The sequence below is a fragment of the Hyaena hyaena genome, unplaced genomic scaffold (genome assembly GCF_003009895.1).
Source record: "Hyaena hyaena isolate Hyena2069 unplaced genomic scaffold, ASM300989v1 scaffold_9, whole genome shotgun sequence".
NCBI classification, from domain to species: Eukaryota; Metazoa; Chordata; class Mammalia; order Carnivora; family Hyaenidae; genus Hyaena; species Hyaena hyaena.
Window position 1 is genome coordinate 1,444,384 of NW_024080641.1, and position 23,339 is coordinate 1,467,722.

Sequence of the window (23,339 nt, forward strand, 5' to 3'; positions counted from 1 at the left end):
CCGTGCAAATGCAAAAAAAAAAAAAAAAAAAAGGAGAGAGAGAGAGAGAAAGATACAGAGCGCTAGCACGGCCTGGGGGTGTAGGGCGCAGTGTTTGTACAGAAAGCCAACTCGGCCGCGCGCAGACGCACCCAGGAATGCATTTCAGTTTATTTTATTTTTTTTCCGTTGTTTCACTTTTTGTCTCTTTTACAAAAGGATTTTAATTTACGAGAGCAGCACAACTCCAGTCTCCCGGTGCAATGCGAGCCTAACCCCAAAGAGCACGCTTGCAAATATGTCCCCCACCCTTTCCCTGGATTGCAGAGCGCCCGTGTGCGTGCAAGGGGAACGCACGAAAACGTGTGTGTGTGCATAAGCAGGGCTCTGCGTGTGCGTGGCCCATAGTACTGGAGGGAGATGGCCTTGTCACACCTGCTCACTCACGCGAGTCGGTACACCCGGCCCACGCGCCGGGGTCCGAGTTTCCACGCAAGCCTACCCCGAGGGCGGGGCTGGCGGGTACCCCCACAGTCAGAAGAGCGTGGGGGCCCGCGAGTGGCCGGGACGAGGGAACTCGTTGGGCAGGGATACGCGTGTATCCGTACTCGGCGGAAACACGTGTGCCAGGGTAGGCCTCAGGTCGGACGACCCCTACTCCCACCACTCCTCAAGCTCAGCTATGTCGTTTAAGAGGCCTGGGGGCTCTGGAATCCGCTGTGAATGTGGGGAGCACCGGCTCCGAAGCAGCTCTTCAGCGAGGCCTCCTGAGGCTGCATGAGGAGGGGCACAATGGGGAGTCAAAGACCCGGCTGTTTCCCCCCCCACCCCGAACCAAGACCACTCCGACCCGCCCGCGGGCGTCTCAGCCAATCGCGGACCCTCTGGGTACAAGACCCACCCTCCTGTAAAGCTCCACACCGACTACGCCGGGCCACGCCCCCAGACAATTGCATAGGACCCCGCCCCCGCGCTCCAAGCCTCGCCCCGGATAATAAGCTCAAAATTCCAAGTCCCGCCCCTGAGCCCACGCCCCTCCTCTCGCAGCATCCTCCCCTCTGAGCCCCACCCCCAGGTAGAAGCCCAGCCCAGTACCTGGTGTAGGGGGGCGGAGGTGCGTCGTGCACCCCAGAGGCCGCCAGCGCCTGCTCGTAGGTGGGGAGACCTGGGGGTGGCGGTGGAGGCAGGGGCGTAGGCGGGCCTAGATTGTCCAGGGGACTCAGGGAGTTAATGAGCTCAGCCCTGGGGACAGAAAGTACACGGTTAGCAGGGGAGACCTACGGGACAGAGAGATTTAGGAGGGAAGAGCTAGGGACACAGAGATTCTGAGGGTGGAAGGGAGAAAAAGACGGGGGGAAAGGAGGGTCACCTTGAACCTGACCCTCCACACAGAAAAGCACCTCAGAACGACAGGCGGACAAACACGGACAGGTGGACAGACAGGAACTGCTGAGACATACTCATTCACAGGCACAAATGTGTTCCAGGTACAGGGAGAGTCGTGGAAAAAAAGACAGTCCTTCAGAGAGGCAGGCCAACCAACAGCGAAACAGACACAACACAGAGATACACCCGGTCACAAATCTCCCAGTGTCCCTTTTACGCTAAACTCTTCCTAAAAAACCCCAGACCCACTATACTTCCAAGACTGACACTCAAGCACCTTTTTAGACCCTGTCACTGAGAAAGACAGGCCTAGACAACTCATAAGGCACACACAAACATGTGTGACAGCCTGTCACCACGGAAACTGACATGCTGCAGACACCCAGAGACAGTATCTCTGCAGCCTCGCCAGATACAATATACATAGAGTGATAGTCACACATAAATCCGGTACCATGAAGACAGACTGAGCTCCTACTGTATGCCAGGTACTGAGGATATAGTCAGACAGACAGTGCAAGTGGACACGCACACTCTCAGACTGACTTTCCATGTGATAGTCTTCTCAGACCTTTCCTCCGGTGCCCACCTCCTGCGCGCAATCCTTGACCCATCTCCTCCTTCCTCTGCTCACCCTGCTCTCCAGCCCTCAAGCCCCTTCTCTCTGAATCCCCCTTACTCTTGGAGACAGGACTGCTGGCCTTGACCCCTTCGTCGGTAGTGCAGATACCAAAAGGCTCCCAAGCTGGCCAGGACAATGAGAAGGATGCCAGATGTCAGCCCCACAGCCAGGCCTGCTACATCCACTCGTCCACGCCCTGCAGTGGCAAAGGGGGGGTGGCACTGTGTCAGGGGCTGTCACCCATCTCAACAACCCAGTGCCTTCCCCCGGAGGGAGCGTACAGGCCAAGAAGCAAAGCAGAACCAGGGCCATTTCCTAGGTGTGTGACTCCAGGCAACTGAACGTGCTCATTTCTATAAGCCTCTGTTTGATGCCCTGTAAAATGGGAATAAACTCCTACCCCACAGGCTGTGAAATTCATTGAGATCAAACACATAAAAGGTGTAAGATAACTTCATCTAGGACTAGAAAATATGGCAGCTGTATCCTCATGGTGACAGAGGCTCCTTCCTGGACACAGTGTGGCTTGAGTCCCTCCTAAGCAAAATCCATCTGGGTAGGGAGCTCACTTGCCCCCACTCTGAGCACTGCCAGATTTAGCAAATAATAATGTATGATATCCCATTAAGTACTAATTTTAGATATACAATGAATCTTTTTTTTTTTTTTTTTTTTTTTTTTTTTTTTAGTATAACTATGTCCCATGGAGTATTTAGGATACTAGGGGCACGTGGGTGGCTTAGTCACTTAAGCATCCAATTCTTGATTTCAGGTCAGGTCATGATCTCATAGTTCTTGACTTCAAGCCCCAAATCTGGTTCCAAGCTGACAGTGTGGAGCCTGCTTGGGATTCTCTCTCCCTCTCTCAAAATAAATGGAGCCACCCCTCCCACAATACTTGCTTTCTCTCTCTCTCTCAAAATAAATAAATAAACTTAAAAATCATTTTTAAAAAGGAGCATCAGGGTAGCTCAGTTGGTTGAGCATCTGACTTCGGCTCAGGTCATGATCTTGTGGTTTACGGGTTTGAGCCCTGTGTCAGGCTCTGTGCTGACAGCTCAGAGCCTGGAGCCTGCTTCAGATCCTGTGTCTCCCTCTCTCTCTGCCCCTCCCCTGCTTACGCTCTGTCTCTCTCTCTCAAAAATAAATGAAAATATTTTTAAAAATTTAAAAATTGCTTTTTAAAAAAGAACATACTTACGCTAAAAAATTTATTCATGTGTACTTTTTTGTTTATTTATTCTGCGTGAGAGAGAAAGCATGAACAGGGGAGGGACAGAGAGAGAGGGAGACAGAATCGCAAACAGGCTCAGCACTGTCCAGTGAGGAGCCCAGCATGGGGCTTGATCCCACGAACTGAGATCATGACCTGAGCTGATGTCAAGAGGTGGACACCTTAACCCTTTAACTGACTGAGCAACCCAGGCACCCCTAGTCTTGTGTATTTGAAATTCAAATTTAACTGATGCGGAGAGGGGGGATGTCCTGTGTTTTATCTGACAACACTTGGTCTCTGGAACACCGTCCCTTTAGCAACCAGGCCACTGAGACCCAAGACCTCAACTCTGAAGGAGGGGGAGAATCCACAGGAAGGCTTCTGAATTTACCGGGCGATGAAAAATTCACTTATCGATGGGGGAATTTAGGGCCTTCCCCCCAGCAATAGATCATCGGGTATCTAGAATGCAGGAGGAGACTTTGGTAGGATCCTAGGCCTTTAGCAACCCAAGGCCCTGCTTCTGAGAAGCAGGCACACAGGGAGAACTCCAAAGCTCTGTGAGGCCTTCCTCGCTCAGTAAACCCCCTGGCGGCTTGTATCTCCTTAGCAAAGAAGGGCAAGAAGGCAGGTCCTCCCCATTCTGACATGTTTCAGGTGGATTCAAGGAGCGACCGGGCCTAGCGAGGCCTGCAGTGAGGCAGTTACCTCCCCTAGCAACCAGGCTCCAATGTGAGGGTTCCAGCAGACCTAGGGCTTGTTGCTAAGGGGCATCCACCCTAGCAACCAGGCCACAGGGAGGGGTGAGGCATCTGGGACGGGATGGATGGGGTTCCTCCCTGGGCAGTGGGCCTTGGGTCCTGAGCCTGGCTAGGTGTGGTTGCTAGGGAGGTCTCCTTAGTAACCAGGCCAAGGCTGGGATGGGGCTGTGGGGGAGGGGAAGCCGGCCAGGTAGTGAGTGCTGTAGGCTTCCTTGGTCCAGCCTGGCCAGGCCTCGTTGCTAAGGAGCAGTCCCCCCTTAGCAACAAGACTGCAGCCATGGTGGGGCCTTAGAACTCACAGGAAGGGTTGGGGCTGGGCGGGCTGGGCAGGTGAGGATGCACAGGCTTCTGATGCCCTGCGTGGTGTGGCCGGCCCTGTTGCTAGGGAGCAGTCCCCCTAGCAACCAACCAGCAAAAGGGCCTGGGGCTCTGGACTCCGAAGAGGTTAGCACCTCTGATCCTGAGGCCAGACAGGCCCCTGGGCTGTAACCCCTCTCTCCGCCCACACTTCCTCCTTCCTAAGGACCTGAAGCCTCCTCCTGTTAAGTGTGGTTGGTTCCTCAGGCAGGGACTCTAGTCTCAAAGGAGGGGACTCTTAACTCCGGGAGCACGGAATTTGCTGGAGGCACATTTGGGGTAAGGAATGTGGGTTCAGATCTCCACGGCAAGGGGCTGTCTTAGCTGCACAGAATACGAGGTTCCCCCCGTCCCCACTCACCTCCTTTGCCATTGTAGATGTAGCTCTCCCAAAAGCGCTCCTTGAAGGGGTAGTAGAGCAGGCGAAAAGACAGCATGTCAACGGGGAGAGTCCATATCCCCAAACCAGCCCATGCCCCGACTTCTGAGACCCAGGGTACAGGGACTTGGGGGCCACGACTTCCCAGGGCCTGGGGAGAGGGGCTCTCACCGTCAGAGTATTGTCCTCAAAATACTCCCGCGCCTCCTCCCAGGAACACCGCTCCTCGAGACACTCCCGTTCCAGGTTCCCTGGCGTGAGCAGCTCCAGGTCCCAGTGATTGGCTCGACGAATCCGGCTATGGCTCCTTAGAAAGCTCTGGGCTTCTGGGGAGTCTAGGAAGACTTCTGGGCCCCAAGAACATGAAACATAGAAAAATGGAGGGCTCCTGGGACTGCGGACCCGGAAAAACTTCAACCTCAGGGGATGGGAGAGCTACAGAGTGCTCAGGGAGGAGGGGGCTAGAGGCAAGGGTTCCTGAATCAGGGGAAGGTGAAGTCTGTGCCTGGACACTGGGTCTTCCCCCAGACACTCACCTGGGTCTTGCTCCCCACTGGGTGAGGCGTCCAAGCAGGTGGTCAATCCCAGGTACAGAAGGAGGAGAGAGGGGTAGCCCCTCATATTTTATGAACACCTGAAATGGGGTGTAGTGGAGACATCAGGTGCCTCAGCCGCTGGGGAATGAGGCCAGGTCACCCCAACCGGACTCTCACCCCAATTGTAATGAATTGTACTAATAACAGCAGACACTTACATAGGCTGGATCGTGGGCCAGGTGGTTCAAGGGAGTTTACCTATATCAACTCCATTTCGTGTCCACAGAAGTGCTATTCTTATCCCCGTTTTACAGATGAGGAAACCGAGGCACGGAGAGATAAAAGAATTGCCCAAGGTCATATGATTTGCAAGATTCAGCAGCAAGATTTCAGTGAAAGCAGTGTGTGCCTTCAGAGACTGGAGCAGGGAGCTTATCTTTTCCTCTACCGGGTCTGCAGCCCCCAGCATGAATTTTGGCACATAGTAGGTGCTCGTAAACATGTCTCTTGGTGATCAGGATTCCTTTCTTCCAGGTAATTTCCACCTATACTTGCCTCTCCCTATGCTCATTACCACATCCACCCACAGAGATCAAAGATTACGAGAGAGACCAGAACAGGAGAGGCAAAGAGTCTATATTCTTGGGTCCAGGGGGGCGAAGGGCGTGGGGGTTCTGGACTCCTGGGGCTGGGGGACCAGAACTTCTGAGTCTCAGAGGGACAGAGAACCAGGAGACCAGGGTCCCCAAGCCAGGCTCTTTCTCCAGGGGACATTCACTTACCTTCCCAGACCTGTTGAGCACTGTCCCCTCTTCTTTAATGGGGGCTTCCTTGGCCAGCAAAGGCCAGCAGTGAATGGGGGACAGGAGAGAGGGAAGGGGAGAGAAAAAGAGGGGTGCCCCTCTCCCTGTAATCAGACCGATCCAGGTTTCTGGCAGAGGGGCGGGGTTTGTGATTACCTGCCCTGGGCGGGACTCAGGTAAGGGACAAAGTATTTAAAGGGACCTTAGAATGAAGGGCCTAAGGTCCAGTGCCCTGTAGGGAAGCCAGGGTTCCCGACACTGACACTGGAGGCACTTAGGGGATTGGATATGCACCTCTCCTCTTGTTGGTCCCCTGGGATGGAAGCTTGCCTGGGTGAGCTAGGGAAATAAATGTCTAGGTCTCCAGATGCCTAGATATCTAGAAACTGGTGGGAAATGTATGCCTTGACCCCTGGTGGTAGGTGGACGATGCTGTAGTAAATTCTCGTTTCCTGAGGTGATTTGAAGGGCTTTGACTTCCGATTTCTCACTTGCTGTCCTTATAAACTGGAGACAGAGGAACTGTCCCTTCTCAATGGTCTCTCAACAGGCAGCAAGAAAAGTGCCTGATATACTTGGGGAAGTGAGCGTCCCGATCTCCAGATTAGGTGGTTAATCTTTCAATTCAGACTTGGAGAGACGCAAAGCCTGGACATAACCAGCAAATCGCCCGCCCTGGGAAACGCCTAGTGTATACTAAGCGTGCCCCATATTCATGCCAGTTGCACCAAGCGGAACCTCCGAGTAACTGCTCACGTTTCCGGAGGGACGGAGAGGAGACGGAAGGACTTACCAAGTCAGAACAGTATCTCGGCAACTAGGGGCAGCCCTACTTCCGGTTTTTTCCGGGCGGAAGTGGGCGAAGCGCAGAGGGGAAAACAGCCCTCCTTTCCGGTGTAGGGGCACAGTTGAAGAAGCAACGAAGGGTCGAGGAGTCGTTTGTGAGGTGAGTTCCAAGCGGTGGGGGGGGATAGTGTTGCTGCGATCGCTTTCCCGGGACTTCTGGGGTCCTGAGGGAGACAGGGACAGGATTTCGAATTCCCGACTCCCTGTCAATCATTAATAGACCACTCCAGGCGCCCCAAGTCTGAAGCTGAACTACATCTCCCGGCAGCCCCGGGAGGTAGCCAAGCCTCCGTCCGGCACTTTTCAAGTGTTGGTATTCCACCGGAGAGGGCTGCGGCCGGGGCTCCCAGGGAAGGAGACTGAGACTCCCGAGAGGGTCTAAGGAGTGGGACTTGAGGAAGAAGGACCCCCTTTCCTGGCCTCAGTTTCCCAGCTGTGACGGGGAGGGCGAGGGAGATTGTGCAGTCGCCCGCCGCCGCCTTCTCGCACCTTTTTGACAGCTCCTTCCTTCTCGGAGTTGGGTGTCCGCTTTAACCTTTAACCCTGGAGAGCTCTGGGGTCAGGGCGACCTGGGTTCTCATCCCGATGGTGCTGTTGTGTCCCTGTGAACTTGGGCCTCGGAGGGTTTTACTTTAATGTTTTATTATGAAAATGTTCAGACTCAGAAGAGAATAACATAAAAATCCCTATCGCCTATCGGGTGCCTGGGTGGCTCAGTTGGTTGAGCATCCGACTTTGGCTCAGGTCAGGATCTTGGGGTTTGAGGGTTCGAGCCTCCTGTCGGGCTTTCTGCTGGGAGCCTGGAGGGGGCTCTCCAGCTGGGAGCCTGGAGCCTGCTTCGGATTCTGTGTCTCCTTCTTCTCTGCTCCACCCCCCCCCCCCCAACTTGTACGCTCGCACACTTTCTCTCCAAAATAAATAATAATAGGGGCGCCTGGGTGGCTCAGTCGATTAAGCATCCGACTTCAGCTCAGCTCATGATCTCACCGTTTTTGAGTTCAAGCCCTACGGTTTGTGGGTTCAAGCCCCGCTTCAGGCTCTGTGCTGACAGCTCGGAACCTGCAGCCTTGCTTCAGATTGTGTCTCCCTCCCTCTCTGCCCCTACCCTGCTCATGCTCTGTCTCTCCCTCTCTCTCTCTCAAAAATAAACATTAAAAAATTTTTAGTAGGGGCGCCTGGGTGGCTCAGTCGGTTAAGCATCCGGCTTCGGCTCAGGTCGTGATCTAACGGTTAATGGGTTCGAGCCCGGCATCAGGCTCTGTGCTAACAGCTAGCTCAGAGCCTGGAGCCTGCTTCAGATTCTGTATCTCCCTCTCTCTCTGACCCTCCCCTACTCATGCTGTCTCTCTCTCTCTCTCTCTCTCAGAAATAAATTTTAAAAAAACATTAAAAAAATTTTTTTTAGTAACTAAAAATTTTAAGTAAATAATAACTTAAAAAAAGAATCCCTATCACCTAGGTTCACCAATTGTTAATATTTGTGCCATAGTGGCTTGGCATATTATTTTCATTAAATGTATAAGGCAAATCCTACCCAACATGACATTTAATCCTTAAATACTTAAGGATGCATGTACAAAAACTAGGGACATTTTCTTACATGACCACAATACCATTATCACACTTTACAAAGCCAATTGTAATTCTGGAATATTAACTACTTTACTACTTGGTCAATACTCAAATCCTGTGTCTCAAAATGCCTTACGAGAGGGGCACCTGGTGGCTCAGTCGGTTAAGTGTCTGACTCTTGATTTCTGCTCAAGTCCTGATCTTGTGGTCCGGCAATCAAGCCGCCGGTTGGGCCACCCAGGAGCCCCAATACTTCATTCTTTTTATGGCTGAATAGAATTCCTCTGTATGAGATAGACTCTATTTTGTTCACCCATTCATCAGTTGATGGCCTTTTGGGTTGTTTCCACTTATCAGCCATTATGAATAACGCACATGTTTGTGTGCAAGTTTTTGTGTGGACGGACCTGTTTTCATTTCTGTTGGACACAGCATTGCTGAGTCCTCTACCTTTAAGCTTTTGAGGAACAACAGACTTTTCCAGAGTGGCTCTCCCCAGCTCTCATTCCCACTCAGTGTGGAAGGGTTCCAGTTTTTCGACACGTGTTATGATCTGACTTTTTGGTTGTAATCACCCTAGTGGGCATGAACTGGTATCTTACTGTGGGTTTTTTTATTGCATTATTTAAAGTTTTATTAGGGTGCCTGGGTGGCCCAGTCGGTTAGGCATCAGACTTCAGCTCAGCTCATGAGCTTATGGTCTGTGGGTCTAAGCCCCACATCGGGCTCTGTGCTGACAGCTCAGAGCCTGGAGCCTGCTTCGGATTCTGTCTCCCTCTATCTCTGCCCCCCCCAAATAAATAAACATTAAAAAATAATAAAAAGTAAAGTTTTATTTAATTACTTAGAGTGTGCCCATGAAAGGGGGAGGGGCAGAGAAAGAATTCCAGGCAGGCTCTATGCTGTCTACAGGGCTTGATCTCATGAACCATGAGATCATGACCTGAGCCAAAACAAAGAGCCTGATGCTTGACTGAGCCACCCAGGCACCCCTATTTATTTAATTTTAAAGATTTTTTAAAATATAATCTTTTTAATGTTTATTTTTTCACACACACACACACACACACACACACACACACACAGAGTCTGAGCGGGGGAGGGGCCGAGAGAGAAGGAGACACAGAATTGGAAACAGGCTTCAGGCCCTGAGCTGTCAGTAGAGCCCTACCCAGGGATCGAACTCATGAACCGTGAGATCATGACCTGAGCCGAAGTCGGACCCCCAACCAACTGAGCCCCCCAGGTACCCTTATCTGTTCTTTTAAGTAATCCCTACACCCAACATTGGGCTTGAACTCATAACCCTGAAATTGAGTCACATGCTCCACCTACTGAGCCAGCTAGGCGGCCCTGGTTTTCTGATTCTGTCATTCCTCCTACATTTGTTATCTGAGCAGTTTGCTTTATTTTGAGCATGTCCATGAAGCAGTTGAGGAGAGTGACTTCATCAAAGTTGCCTTTTTGACATTTTTTTAAAGTTTATTTCTTTACTTTGAGAGAGATAAAGCTGGGGAGGTATGGGAGGGGGGTGGACAGAGAGAATCCAAATCGGGCTCCGCACTGAAAGCAGAGAGCCGGACTAAGGGAGCAAACCCATGAACTGTGAGATCATGACCTGAGCCAAAGGCAGATGCTTAACCAACTTAGCCACCCACGTGCCCCTTAAAGTTGCCTTTTGAAGTCTTTTTTATTGTTGTTTGTTTCTTCGTTTTTGAGACAGAGAGACACAGAGCACGAGCAGGTGAGGGGCAGAGAGAGAGAGAGGGAGATACAGAATCTGAAGCCGGCTTCAGGCTCTGAGATGTCAGCACAGAGCCCAATGTGGGGCTTGAACCCACGAACCACAAGATCATAACCTGAGCCGAAGTCAGATGCTTAACCATCTGAGCCACCCAGGCGCCCCTGCATTAGCTAGTATTAATAGAGAATCTCTGGGGTGCCTGGCTGGCTCAGCCAGAGGGACATATGATTCTTTCTTTATCCTTTCTTTCTTTCCTTCTTTCTTTCTTTTTTCTTTCTTTCTTTCTTTCTTTCTTTCTTTCTTTCTTTCTTTCTTTCTTTCTTTCTTTCTTTCATAAATTCTTTTTTAACGTTTTATTTATTTCTGAGAGAGAGAGAAAGAGAGAGAGCGTGATCAGGGGAGGGTCAGAGAGAGAGGGAGATACAGAATCCGAAACAGGCTCCAGGCTCTGAGCTGGCTGTCGGCACAGAGCCCGACGCGGGGCTCCAGTCCATGAACCGTGAGATCATAACCTGAGCCGAAGTCGGACCCTCAACCAACTGAGCCACCCAGGTGGAGGAGCATATGATTCTTGATCTTAGGGCCATGAGTTCGAGCCCCACATTGGGCGTAGAGATTACTTAAATAAATAAAAATTTGAAAAAGATAGAGAATCTCAGATGCTCCCTTTTGCTTTTAGGGAACTCTCTCGGTACCACTTACGTCCAGTCCTATTTCTGTCTGTGATTCCTTGAATGTAATCAGCTCCTTGGTTTCCTTTAACACAAGCTTTCATACCCCTGTAATGGCCTGACACACACCATTTAGAGGGAGGGGTTTGTAGCATTCTCTAGGTTCTCAAAGGGATCTCTGGCCCCACCCAAAGGTTAAGAACCACTGGGATCAGGGTTCAAACAAACCAGCTGTAGAAAAAGTTGGGAGGGAGTCAGTAATTTGAAGTCTTTTTTTGTTTGTTTGTTTGTTTGTTTGTTTCTGAGAGAGGAGGATAGAGGATCCAAAGCAGGCTCCAGGCTGACAGCACAGAGCCCGATGCAGGGCTCGAGCTCACAAACGGTGAGATCATGACCTGAGCCTGAGCCGAAGTCAGACGCTTAACCAAGTGAGCCCCCCAGGCGCCCCAGGGACTCCGTAATTTGAACGCGGGCCAGAACCATTAGTGTGTTAATGGTACTGTGGCCGTGGTTTTTAAAATCCCAAGAGGCTGTGGAGCACTTTGCTAGTTTGACTTGAGGGAGTGAATTTTTTTCAGTTCCTTCATTTTAATTAATTTAAATGGAAGCACCAACACTAGACTGAGCTACTGGAAACCTTGTAAGTGCGTTCGGAACAGAGGCGGTATGTGAGTGTACGTTGGCAGCGGCAAATCACAAAACCTAAATAGACGTCAATGTCTCCAGGGAAAGTTTCGCGTCTGAATTGGAATGTGTTGAAAGAGTAGAACATACTCCAGATTTTAAAGGCTTTGTACAGAGAAAAGGGAATGGGTGGGCCTGTGTTCTCAGACTGCCACCCTCTTGTGAGGACTGACAGCTTTAGGGGCAGCTAAAGGGGCAGCTAAAGAGAGGGGCAGCTCTGCAGCCTGCTTGCCTGGGTTCAAATCCCGGCTCTGCCTCTTCCCAGCTCGGGATGCCCTTGAACCTGTTTCCTCCCACACTGGGGGGGTGGGGGTGCGTGATGATAAGCAGGAGCTGTGATTTTGGAATTTCCCTCTCTGAAATACTAGCGACAGCAGATGGCAGTAGTTGCATTCTTATTTTGAACTTGGCTTTAATGAGGAGACCATACAGCCGAGGTAGGTCCAGGCACTGCACTGCCGCCCACCAGCCCTTCGGCCCTCAGCCAGCAGTTCTGAAAACTTCTTGGGCTCCATGTCGTAAACATCATCGAGGACTGCAGAGAACTTTTGTTTATGTGAGTTCTGTCTATTCGTATTTGCTGAACTAGAAATGAAACTGATGTTAAGAAAGGTTGTTACGCGGCGTCTGAGTGGTTCGGCCGGTAAAGTGTACGACTCTTGGTTTCGGCTCAGGTCATGACCTCACGGTTCGTGGTTCAAGCCCCGCGTCGGGCTCCACACTGACAGCATGGAGCCTGCTTGGGATTCTTCTCTCTCCCTCTCTGTCCGCCCCTTCACTCTCTCTCATTCTCTGTCTCTCTCTAAAGAAACTTTAAAAAAGAAAAAGATTTTTATTGAGATACAATTCACGTAACACAAAATTCATCCATGTAAAGTGATATATACACTATTTTGTGCAACCATGACCACTTACTGATTCTAGAACATTGTCAGCACCCCAAAAAGAAAAAAGCAGCAGAAAGTCACTCCTCACTTCCCCTTCTCCCATCCTGTGGTAACCGCCAAGCTGATTTCTGTGTGCGTGGATTTGCCTATTCTGGACATTTCAAACACATAGAATCCTACACTACATGGCCTTTGGGCCAGTTTTCTTTCACTTTGCATAATAAAACGTTTATTTAAAAAGTAGGCTCCACACCCACTGTGGGGCTTGAACTCAGAACCCTGAGATTAAGAGTCACATGCTCCACCAACGGAGCCAGCCAGGCACCCCTAAAACAGACATTTTTATTTTTAATTAATTAATTTATTTATTTATTAATGTTTTATTTATTTCTGAGAGAGAGAGACAGCGTGAGCAGGGAGGGTCAGAGAGGGAGACACAGAATCCAAAACAGGCTCCAGGCTCTGAGCTAGCTGTCAGCACAAGAGCCTGACGCGGGGCTCAAACCCACGAACCGTGAGATCGTGACCTGAGCCGAAGTCAGACGCTTAACCGACTGAGCCACCCAGGCGCCCCTAAAACAGACATTTTTAAAACCCAAGGATGCACAAGCACAAGTCCAGTTAGCGGTCAGAGCAGCGACATCCTGACGTGTCACACCGTCTGGGGAAAACTCCACTGGGCACTTGTGAGAGAGCAAGAGTAACAAGGGCAAACGTGTTTTAGTATTATGGAAATAGCTTGCGGACCCCCTGAAAGTATCTTAGGAACCCTCCCTAGGGTCCCCGGACCTTACTTTGAGAAGCGCTGCCCCAGGCAATGGCTTAGCTCCTAAGCGTCCTCTGGCCCATGTGCAAAAGGGTCATGGGCCAGACTTCCGAGAATGGTTGAGGTTGGACAGTCCCTGAGATGGGGGCGCAGAGAGTTGGGGCGGGCTCAGGGATCAAGCAGTGCTCTGCGGGCCTGTTCCATCCTCTGCAGTTGCCCCTCTCACACTTGGAGGGAAAATGTCTCCGGCCATGGCCATGAAGCCAAAGAGTGTAGAAACCCCTGTCATTGGCCACAAGACAAGCAGCCCGGTGCCAAATCCCACAGAGGGTCAAGGCAGTTGACAACTAAGAATAGAGTAGGGAATTTGGCCACGAGGAGGTCAATGCGACCTTCATGAGTGGCAGCTGGGGGCTGGGGCAGAAGCCGGGGTTGGGGGGGGAGGGCCTGGCAGGTGAGGGAGGGGAGACAACAGGTGCCTGACGTTTGCTCAGAAGCGTGGGGGTGAGGGGAATTTGGGGTGCTTCACCAAGGTGAGCTGCCGCAAGCAGCATGGTGGCCACCACTGGGGTGAAGTGGCAGTCACAAGGGCATATACCTTTGTCACACACATCAGATCTATGTCCATACACCGAAGAACAGAAAGCGGCTTCTGAGAGGAAATCGCCAGTAGGGGGAGAGGGAGATCCATAGCTGGGAGAGGGAGAGAGGTTTGTGGTTCAAGTTCCGAATTGTTCTGTCTTGTGAAAGACAAGAATCTGAGGCGACCAGAAGAGAGGAATAAAGACAAAGTTGCTTTTTGCATTTTGGGAGCCCTTGGTTGTGTTCCCCCCACCCCGGCTCCACCCTGGCCTCTAGACCTTTCTCTGAGCCAGAGAACAGGAGAGAGTATTTCCAGAACACACCGATGGCCTGTGTGCCAGGCTCTGAGCAGGACTCACTGTCACAGCAACCCGGTCCGGGTAGCTAGATCCCATGGTTATCCCTACTTTTTGCCAAATTAAACCAAGGCTCAGAGAACGGAAATGGCCTGCCTAGGGTCACGGCAGGCAGTGCAGGGCCAGCCCTGGACTCAAGCCCAGGCTGAAGGTCGTCTTACCCAGTCCTTGATCCCTGTAGCCTACAACCCTCTCCCGTAGCTCTAGCCCCTGATTAGTCCCCATCCCGCACATGGGCAGCCACGCCAATATGCACAGTACACATCCTCTTGCTTGTAAGTATTCTTTAAAATGCGCTATCTCGGGGTGCCTGGGTGGCTCGGTGTGGTGGTTAAGCATCTGACTCTTGACTTCAGCTCAGGTCATGATCTCACAGTTTGTGAATTTGAGCCCCATGTCAGGTTCTGAGCTGACAGTGCAGAGCCTGCTTGGGGATTCTGTCTCTCTCTCCCAATCTGCACCTCCCATGCTCCCTCTCTCTCTCCCTCTCCCTCTCTCTCTCTCTCAAAAATAAGTAAAAATAAAATGTACTATCTTGCACACACAAAGATTGGTAGTGATCCTTTTTTTATTTATTTACTTTTTTATGTCTTTATTTTGAGAGACAGAGAGAGCGAGCGGGGGAGGGGCAGAGACAGAGGGAGACACAGTCTAAAGCAGGCTCCAGGCTCTGAGCTGTCAGCACAGAGCCCAACGTGGGGCTCGAACCCACTAGCCGTGAGATCATGACCTGAGCCAAAGTCGGACGCTTAACCGAATGAGCCACCCATGCACCCCTCCTGTTTTCTATTTTAAATGTAATCTATTTATTTTACTATTTTAGGGAGAGTGTGTGCAGGGGAGAGGGGCAGAGGGGGAGAGAAAGAGAATCTTAAGTAGGCTCCATCCACACACAGCACTGACTTCGGGCTGGATCCCATGACCCCAAGAACATGACCTGATCTAAAATCAAGAGTCAGATGCTCAACTGACTGAGCCCAAGTGCCCCTTGCCTTTTTTTTTTTCTTATTTATTTATTTTTTTTACCCAGTATTGTGTTAAGATCCACTTGTGACACCTTGCACGTATCTCCTGGGTTGCATCTCACAGCAGCGTAGTCTCCAGGATGGGCTGTCACCACCCATTCTCCCAGGGAGGGACATCGAATGCCTTTGACTCCCCTCTGGTATAAATAACACTGCTGTGGATATTCTTGGGCCTGCTTCTCCCAAGTGTCTCTTGAGAATATCTTTGGGACGCATCACACACATGCAGAATCGCCTACGCTTACCTTGCTAAAGTTCCACCAGCCTGTGTTCCAGGAGGCTCACCCTGTCCACTCTCCCCACTGTGTTGCCTTAAGGATCCTGTAACCGACCATGTGTCCCTACCAAGCCCTGGTCTTACTCAGCTTTTCAAAGTTTCGCCCACTAGCCTGATGATAAAGTGCCATCTCACGGTGGTTTTCATCTGAAGAGACCTGGCTTGTCTCTCTATACACTCATTAGTCTTCGAGCTGCTTCTGTAAATTGCCTGTTCACATCCTTTGCGTATTTTCCTGTCGGGGTGGCTGTTTTTTTCTTGTTGATTTGCCAGAGCCCCATGTACAGTCAGTTCCGCTAGAACTCTCTGTTTTGAAAATGTGAATTCAGGCGCGCCTGGGTGGTTCAGTCCATTAGGCATCCGACTTCAGCTTGGGTCTATGAGCTCACAGTTGGTTAGTTCGAGCTCCTCATCGGGCTCTGCACTGACAATGCAGAGCCTACTTGGGATTCTCTCTCTCTCTCTCTGCCCCTCCCTACTCATGCTTTCTCTCTCTCTCAAGATAAACTTTTAAAAATGTGAATTTAGGGGCGCCTGGGTGGCTTAGTCGGTTAAGCGTCCGACTTTCGGTTAGGTCATGATCTCGCGGTTCGTGGGTTCGTGCCCCGCGTCGGTCTCTGTGCTGACTGCCAGCTCAGAGCCTGGAGCCTGTTTCAGAGTCTGTGACTCCCTCTCTCTCTGACCCTCCCCTGCTCATGCTGTCTCTCTCTCCTAGAAATAAATTAAAATATATATATATTTTTTAAAAAGTGTGAATTTATCCCAGTGCAATCAATCACGTTTGGAAACAATTGGACCAAAATGCAAATTTCCCCTTTGCTTACATATGCTTTCACCCGCCTGGGTGAGAGAGAGGGTAAACCCAGAAAACCGCACTCCACTGCAGTGAGCCTGTAGGCATACAAAGAGCACGCACACACACAGCATACACACGCATACATGCCCACACACCCCAAAAAGAACATCTCCGACGCCCCTTACTTCGCCTTGTCTGTATGTAAGGAGCCCCACCCAGCCTCATCTGCTGCTAGAACTTCTTTGGATTTCAGAGAACCTTCCTACTGCCTCAGAGTAACTTAGAAGGTGCACTCCTTCTGATGCATGATGCCGCAAGCAGAGTGTAGGTCATTTTCCAAAGTAAAATGCTGTCTTTCTTTTTCGAGTGTGTAGATATTTCTTAACCAGTCAGTGGGTGTAAAACTGTCCTCCCCCCGCCGACCCACCCCCTGTTCTCCCATCTGCCGAGGCCAGGGGCAGGTCACTCTGAGGGTCTGCCCTCCCCGGGTCTCCCTCCACCACATCCCTGCAGCTGTCCCCTCCTACCCCCCCAGGATGACCCGACATGGCAAGAACTGCACGGCAGGGGCCGTCTATACCTACCATGAGAAGAAGAAGGACACAGGTACCGGGCTGGGGAGGGGGACAGATGTACCTTGAAGGCACCATCTCGCTTTGCGCCTCCAGCTGTGTCTTCTGGGCACGTCGCTTCCCCCCACCGCCGCCGCCCCGCCTGATGGCCATGACCATAGGACTAAGAGCCCACACAATCCCGCACCCCCGCAGTGGGCGCCTGTGGGTGTGAATTCATCTGAGACTCCCACTACCCACTGAGGAAGGAATCGCTGCTGTCATAGCCATATTCCAGGGGCAGAAACTGAGGCCCAGAGAGGTCCAGGCCCTTGAGTGTGGCCTGAGGGGAGTCTCTACCCACCTGCCTCAGTGACGGCCTGTCTGTCCCTTACCCTCTGGATTGACACCTTCCTGAGGGTTGCGTCCCCGCCCCCAACAGAGCCACACGGCCCAAGCTCTTGACCGCCTGTTTCTCGGAGTCCCCCCCCCGCCCCATGCAAGTTTTCTCTGTGCCTTTCTTGGGGTTTGGCGAGGAGCACATCTGTCCCTCCATCCCTCTGCTTCTGTCTATCGCCAGCGGCCTCGGGCTATGGGACCCAGAACATTCGACTGAGCCGGGATGCTGTCAAGGACTTCGACTGCTGCTGCCTCTCTCTGCAGCCCTGCCACGACCCTGTTGTCACGTGAGCTGGGGAACTGCTTCGGGGGTGTGGGGAACCGCCTGCACAGCCAGGGCACCCTGGGCAAGCCCCTTAACCCCTCCGAGCCTCAGTGTGCTCATCTGAGACATAGGCATGATCCTAACGTGTGTGGAAAAGAATACATCCATAACAGAGGGTAGGGCTCTTGGATCAGTGCCTGGCTTGTACCAATAGCTGATGTGTGGAGTGCTTACCGTTCCTCGCCCTGTGGTCCTTCCCCTGCCTCGTGGTCCATTCCCTGCCTCGTGGTCCCACAGGGGCTTTGGCGAGATCATGGGTACAGGGTGCTTAGTCCAGTGACTAAATATGGGCTCAGTTTATAGGTCTGTTTTACAGACACAGTGACGAGAGCAGACTGTGGTTCAGGGTCCCTGAGGCTACTGCAAGTTCAGTGGGTGGAAGAACTCACAGAACTCAGAAAGGTGATTAGAGTCCATGACGACTTATTACGGTACAGAGATGGAGGTCGAGTCAGCACGGGGAGATGGCACACGGGGCCGAGCCCAGGAGGGACCAGGATTGAGCCTCCAGGTGTCCTCTCCTAACAGAGTCACCCGGACAGCGCTAGTCTCCCAGCAAGGACACGTGACGGCAGGCAGGGGCACCGCTCACCCGGGTAGCTCGCTCGCCAGAGCCCCTGTGTCCAGGGATTCTACCGGAGGCTGGTCGTGCAGGCCCAGCTGACCTCGGCAGGGCTGACCTTGATCTTCAGCCCCTCCAGAGGTCTAACCTCGTACCACATGGCCCAACCCCCCCGCCCCCCAACATCAGGTGAACTAAGACACTTCTATCAGGCAGCACATTCCAAGGGCTTAGAGGCTGGTTCAAGGACCGGGTCCTCTGGAATGTGTGGGGTTTGGAAAACCCCGGGCGTGCTGCGCTAACCCCTTACCGTGCAAGATTTTCCCTACGTGGCAAAGCCAGGAGGGTGAAAATAGTGTGGTCACCTCTGAGAGCCAGCTGTGCGAGGCACCGCGTGACCTGCCACCCGGATGACGCGTCGTGCATGCCCGGGGCAGGGAGCTGATGCTTCTCATCCCGTCCCTTCAGCCCAGATGGCTACCTGTATGAGCGTGAGGCAATCCTGGAGTACATACTGCACCAGAAGAAGGAGATCGCCCGGCAGATGAAGGTGATGGGGCTGGGGACACGGCCGGTGGCTTTGACGCCGAGCTCTTAAACAGCCACTCTGGGCTTCCTAAGTTCCTTGTCCATCTGAGCCTTTGCCTGTGCTGTTCCCTCTGTTTGGCGCACCATCCCTTCCCGCTTCTCCTGCTTAGATCCTTCTCATTCTCCAGATTTCCGCCCCAGGCGGCACCTCCTCTGACCTCCTGCTAGGCCAGGGCTTCCGTCACCTCTTTTCTTGACACTTCTGGTTGGGACTCTACATGTGGCTGACAGGTGCCCACTTCCGTCACTAGATGGCAGGCCCCAGGGACAGGGAACAGATCTTTTGCCCACCGCATGGCCCTCCGTGAACACTTGTTAAATTGACTTATGTCACCTCCTCTCCCTGGGCCTCAGTTGTGCTGTCTCTAAAATGGACTGACAGGGCCAAATCAGAGGGCACTCCAGGCATGTGGGAGATGCTCACAGATCAGAATTCTCAAGGCAGTTACTCAGAGCCATGCCCACTTTCCACAGGTGAACTGATTTGGGGGGCAGGAGGGACCCCGCTTACCACCATGTTTGGGGCGCAGCTGGCCTGGCTCCCTCCTTTCCTACCAGGCTTCCTAGAGCTCCAGAAACATTGAGGGGTAGATTCCTTTTTTTTTTTTTTTTTTTAATGTTTATGTATTTTTGAGAGAGAGAGGCAGAGTCTGAATACGAGCAGGAGAGGGGCAGAGAGAGACACAGAATCTGAAGCAGGCTCCAGGCTCCGAGCTGTCAGCACAGAGCTGAGTGCGGGGCTCGAACCTATGAGCCCTGAGATCATGACCTGAGCTGAAGTCAGACGCTTAACTGACTGAGCCACCCAGGCACCCCATTTTTTCTTTTTCTTAAGTTTATTTATTTATTTAGAGAAAGTGAGATCAGGGGAGGGGCAGAGAGAGAGGGAGAAAGAATCCCAAGCAGGCTCCTGTCAGTGCAAACCCTGATATGGGGCTCGAACTCACGAACCCAAACCTGGGAGATCATGGCCTGAGCTGCAATCAAGAGTCAGACACTTAACCCACAGAGCCACCCAGGCGCCCTGAGGGTTAGATTCTTGTTGAGCCTTTTGTCTTGAATAAGTGGCCTTCCCTGTGCCTATCACCTCTGCGTGGTCTAGTGGCTGCCTGGGTTCTCCCTCATCAGGGTGGCCGGGGTCAGCCCTAGGGCCCAGCACTGCATCCCTGCACCTCCACATACCCACACCACCTCGCACTCATGGCTCCTTGAACGGTCGTTGCTTCTTACCCTTCTGGAACTGACTTCGAGGGCAGGACAGGGTCTACAGCACATACCCTGTAAAATCAGTACAGTATGGCCCACAGGTACCTGTCGAGCACTTGCTATGTGCCAGGCAAGGGTTTTTTTTAAGCGTTTCCAAAAATCATCCCAGTAACCCAGTGAGCGTCCGGGTCACTCGCCATTGTTAGCCTGTTTTACAGATGAAGAAACTGAGGCCAGGGGGAGTCACAGCACTTACGGGGAAGCCACAGAGCTCAGCAGTGACAGAGGCAACATTTAAGCTCTGGCCCTCTGGCCCCTGCCAAGCTGCTGACCACTCTGCTGCCTAGGAACAAAGAAGCCACTGAGTCCCAAACCAGCTACATAGGAAATGACCTGAGTGCCCTGCAGCAGGGGAAGGGATGAACAAAGGGAGAAGAGCCACCCCATAGATACAACACCCATTCACTTAAGCGTCTGACTGCGTGCGGCTCAGGTCACGAGTTCAAGCCCCGTGTTGGACTGTGCACTGAGTACAGAGCCTTCTTGGGGTTCTTTCTCTGTCCCTCTCCCACTTGGGCGTGCACCCATGCTCTCTTTCTCTTAAACTTAAATAATTTAAAAGAATTCACACTCAGGCAGTTACCAGCCTCTACTAAGGATCATCCCTCTGTGTGGGCCTCAGTGTACCCATCTGTGAAATAGAAAGAGCCACCCTCAAAAGACCACAGCCCACAGGAGAATGCCAAGCCCACTTCTTTCTGGCTGTCCACAGGCCTATGAGAAGCAGCGGGGTGCCCGGCGTGAGGAGCAGAAGGCGCTGCAGCGGGCTGCGGCGCAGGACCAGGTGCGGGGCTTCCTGGAGAAGGAGGCGGCCATCGTGAGCCGGCCCCTCAACCCCTTCACGCCCAAGGCCTCCCCCGGGAGCAGCCCAGGTGAGGGGGAGCGGACTTGCAAGGGAGTGGGAGTCCCTGCAGGGCCAGGTGCCTCCTTGGGTGCGGCATCCGAGCCCCTCCCTCCTGCAGATGATGCCCGACCCGGGTCCAGTGCAGGCCCCGCAGGCAAGGACAAGGACAAAGCACTGCCCAGCTTCTGGATCCCATCGCTGACCCCCGAGGCCAAGGCCACCAAGCTGGAGAAGCCTGTGAGCAACCCCAGCACCCTGTGCCTGCTTGGCACAGAGGGCCAGATCCCCCAGTGCCCGCAGCACCTCCTTCCCTGCCAGGACCCCCAGCCTGGCCTGCTGACCCTGCCTCCTTTCTACCCTGCACAGTCGCGCACCGTGACCTGCCCTATGTCCGGGAAGCCGCTGCGCATGTCTGACTTGACACCCGTGCGTTTCACGCCACTGGACAGCTCCGTGGACCGCGTGGGGCTCATCACGCGCAGTGAGCGCTACGTGTGCGCCGTGACCCGCGACAGCCTGAGCAACGCCACGCCTTGCGCTGTGCTGAGGCCCTCGTGAGTCACCTGGGGAGGACAACCCAGGGCTGGGCCGGGCTTGGGGAGTGTGGCACCCGAGCGGGGCCTCTCTGATCCGTGTCCCCCGCCCTCACTCTCACTGTAGTGGGGCTGTGGTCACCCTGGAGTGCGTGGAGAAGTTGATTCGGAAAGACATGGTAGACCCCGTGAACGGGGAGAAGCTGACGGACCGGGACATCATCGTGCTGCAGCGGGTGAGCAGTGACCCGCCTCCCGAGGCCCTGCCTCCTCTTCTCTCCCTAGGCCCACACCTACCCCGGGACCACACCACGCCTCCTCCACGCCACTCCCCCTCTCCCTAGGCCCACACCTACCCCGGGACCCCACCCTGCCCCCTCCTCCATGCCCTGCCCCTGCCTTTCTAGCTGGGGTCCTTGCCTCACCTTGCGGGCTTCGGACAGCAACCCGCCAAGGAGCCCCGCAGCCCGACCTGTCTCCATCTTGACCTTGTCCCCACCTCTCCAGGGCGGCACAGGCTTCGCGGGCTCCGGAGTGAAGCTGCAAGCTGAGAAGTCCAGGCCGGTGATGCAGGCCTGAGTGCACAGGAGACCCAATAAACAGGCTTGGACTCTCTGGCCCTTGTGGTGCCTTCATTGGCCTCGCGGGAGCCCTGGGGCCACACCAGGAGCCCTCGGCGTGCACCTGCGCAGTGCCCCGAGTGTGAAGGCGTGGGCTAAAAGTATGTTTAAGGTGGTCAGACGTTAAGTGTAAAAGCCGAACAGAACCCACACGCGTGGCGTTAAAACTGGGTAAGAGTGGCCAGAAGTCAAGGTCCCAGCCGCAGAGATCGATCGGAAGGAGCCACTTTGACAGGCTAAGTAGAAATCCTGCCGCATCTTTCTGAGCGATGCCAAATTCTCAGCCCATGAGACGTCCAGGAGCGCCTCTCTGACGTAAAGGGTGGTGAGACGCCTGAAGGACACAAAATCCACTGAGAGAAGGCAGCGGGCACCCAGTCAGGAGCCCTCCTCCCTGATTCCTGACTGCCGGAAGGCCAAGGGCAGGAAGAGAGCCCTCAGGCGTCACAGGCCAGCAGGACGGGGCGGGGGGGGGGGGGGCGCGGAGTGCGCAGTACCTAGCAGGTGTGGGGAGCAGAGGGTGCAGGGGGGAGGAGGCCGTAGAGGGTGGGGCCTGGTGGAGCCCTCTGGAGTCGGCTCGGCTTGCAAGGAGCACAGTGGCAGCACTTAGAGCTTTGTGGGTTTTTTCTCCCCTTTATTAAAATTTATTTTTTAATGTTTATTTTTGAGAGAGCGTGGGGGTGGGGCAGTCACACACACACACACACACACACACACACACACACACACACACAGACTTTGAAGCAGGCTCTAGGCTCTCAGCACAGAGTCAAACACAGGGCTCTGAACCCATGAACTGTGAGATCATGACCTGAGCCAAAGTCGGATGCTTAACCCATGGAGCCCCCAGGTGCCCCTAGAGCTTTGTTTTTAATGGCCACTGACTCACAAAAGCACCCCTGGCAGCATGCCAAGTAGAGCATATAGTCAAGCAAAGATCTGTCTTCCAGGTCTTTCTCCATGTGTGTGTACACCAATTTCTCAACCAGCATGACGTCTCCGCATACATGCTGTTATGTCAGTGAACGGCCTCTACCTTTTCACTTCTGTAGAAAGTTCTCATCTAACGCCCAAACCCGACTCAAAGGACCGGGAACTGCCCTTCACTGCTCTTTGGTGAAGCCCCTGTCTGGTGTAGGACAGGATGGAGCATCTTTCTGCAGTGGAAGGTTCTAGTAGGAGGGTAGGTGGTATCCTTGCACCCTGGGGAGCCCCCCAAACCCAGTATTTTCTCCCTCAGAGCCTTCTAGGACCTTCCTTTGATCCCTAATGGCCCTCATGCCCTGTTCTTAAGACCCCAGTCCCTGGAACTGGCCCAGATGCCACTGACATTCAAGGGGAGCCCTTGACATCTATCGACCTATGGTCTTCGAGTCCGGGCCATAGGCCTGGGAGAGGGATGCTTG

General features: G+C 53.0%; 2 protein-coding genes across 4 annotated transcripts; one reads left to right on the top strand and one right to left on the bottom strand.

Annotated features, from left to right (window-relative positions):
• Nucleotides 1-138: 138 nt before the first annotated feature.
• PRRG2 (proline rich and Gla domain 2) lies at nucleotides 139-6,189 on the bottom strand. Of its 3 annotated transcripts, none has more exons than XM_039250608.1 (8): nucleotides 6,019-6,189; nucleotides 5,455-5,527; nucleotides 5,237-5,334; nucleotides 4,872-5,047; nucleotides 4,683-4,722; nucleotides 2,045-2,183; nucleotides 1,075-1,221; nucleotides 139-752 (listed from the first exon to the last, which is right to left on the bottom strand). In XM_039250608.1, the coding sequence occupies exons 3-8, from the start codon at nucleotides 5,319-5,321 to the stop codon at nucleotides 734-736; spliced, it is 606 nt and encodes a 201-aa protein (XP_039106539.1). In that variant the 5' UTR covers nucleotides 5,322-5,334; nucleotides 5,455-5,527; nucleotides 6,019-6,189; the 3' UTR covers nucleotides 139-733. The 3 variants fall into 3 exon arrangements, with proteins under 3 accessions (XP_039106539.1, XP_039106546.1, XP_039106532.1); XM_039250615.1 differs by having other exon boundaries at nucleotides 4,872-5,044; nucleotides 5,455-5,532; XM_039250601.1 differs by having other exon boundaries at nucleotides 5,455-5,532.
• Nucleotides 6,190-6,881: 692 nt separating this feature from the next.
• On the top strand, nucleotides 6,882-21,933 carry LOC120244129 (nitric oxide synthase interacting protein). Its single transcript, XM_039250493.1, has 9 exons — nucleotides 6,882-6,985; nucleotides 16,781-16,851; nucleotides 17,377-17,482; nucleotides 18,551-18,632; nucleotides 20,649-20,808; nucleotides 20,899-21,017; nucleotides 21,147-21,334; nucleotides 21,441-21,549; nucleotides 21,821-21,933. Exons 2-9 carry the CDS (start codon nucleotides 16,782-16,784, stop codon nucleotides 21,890-21,892), a joined length of 906 nt encoding a protein of 301 aa, XP_039106424.1. The 5' UTR covers nucleotides 6,882-6,985; nucleotide 16,781; the 3' UTR covers nucleotides 21,893-21,933.
• Nucleotides 21,934-23,339: the final 1,406 nt, after the last annotated feature.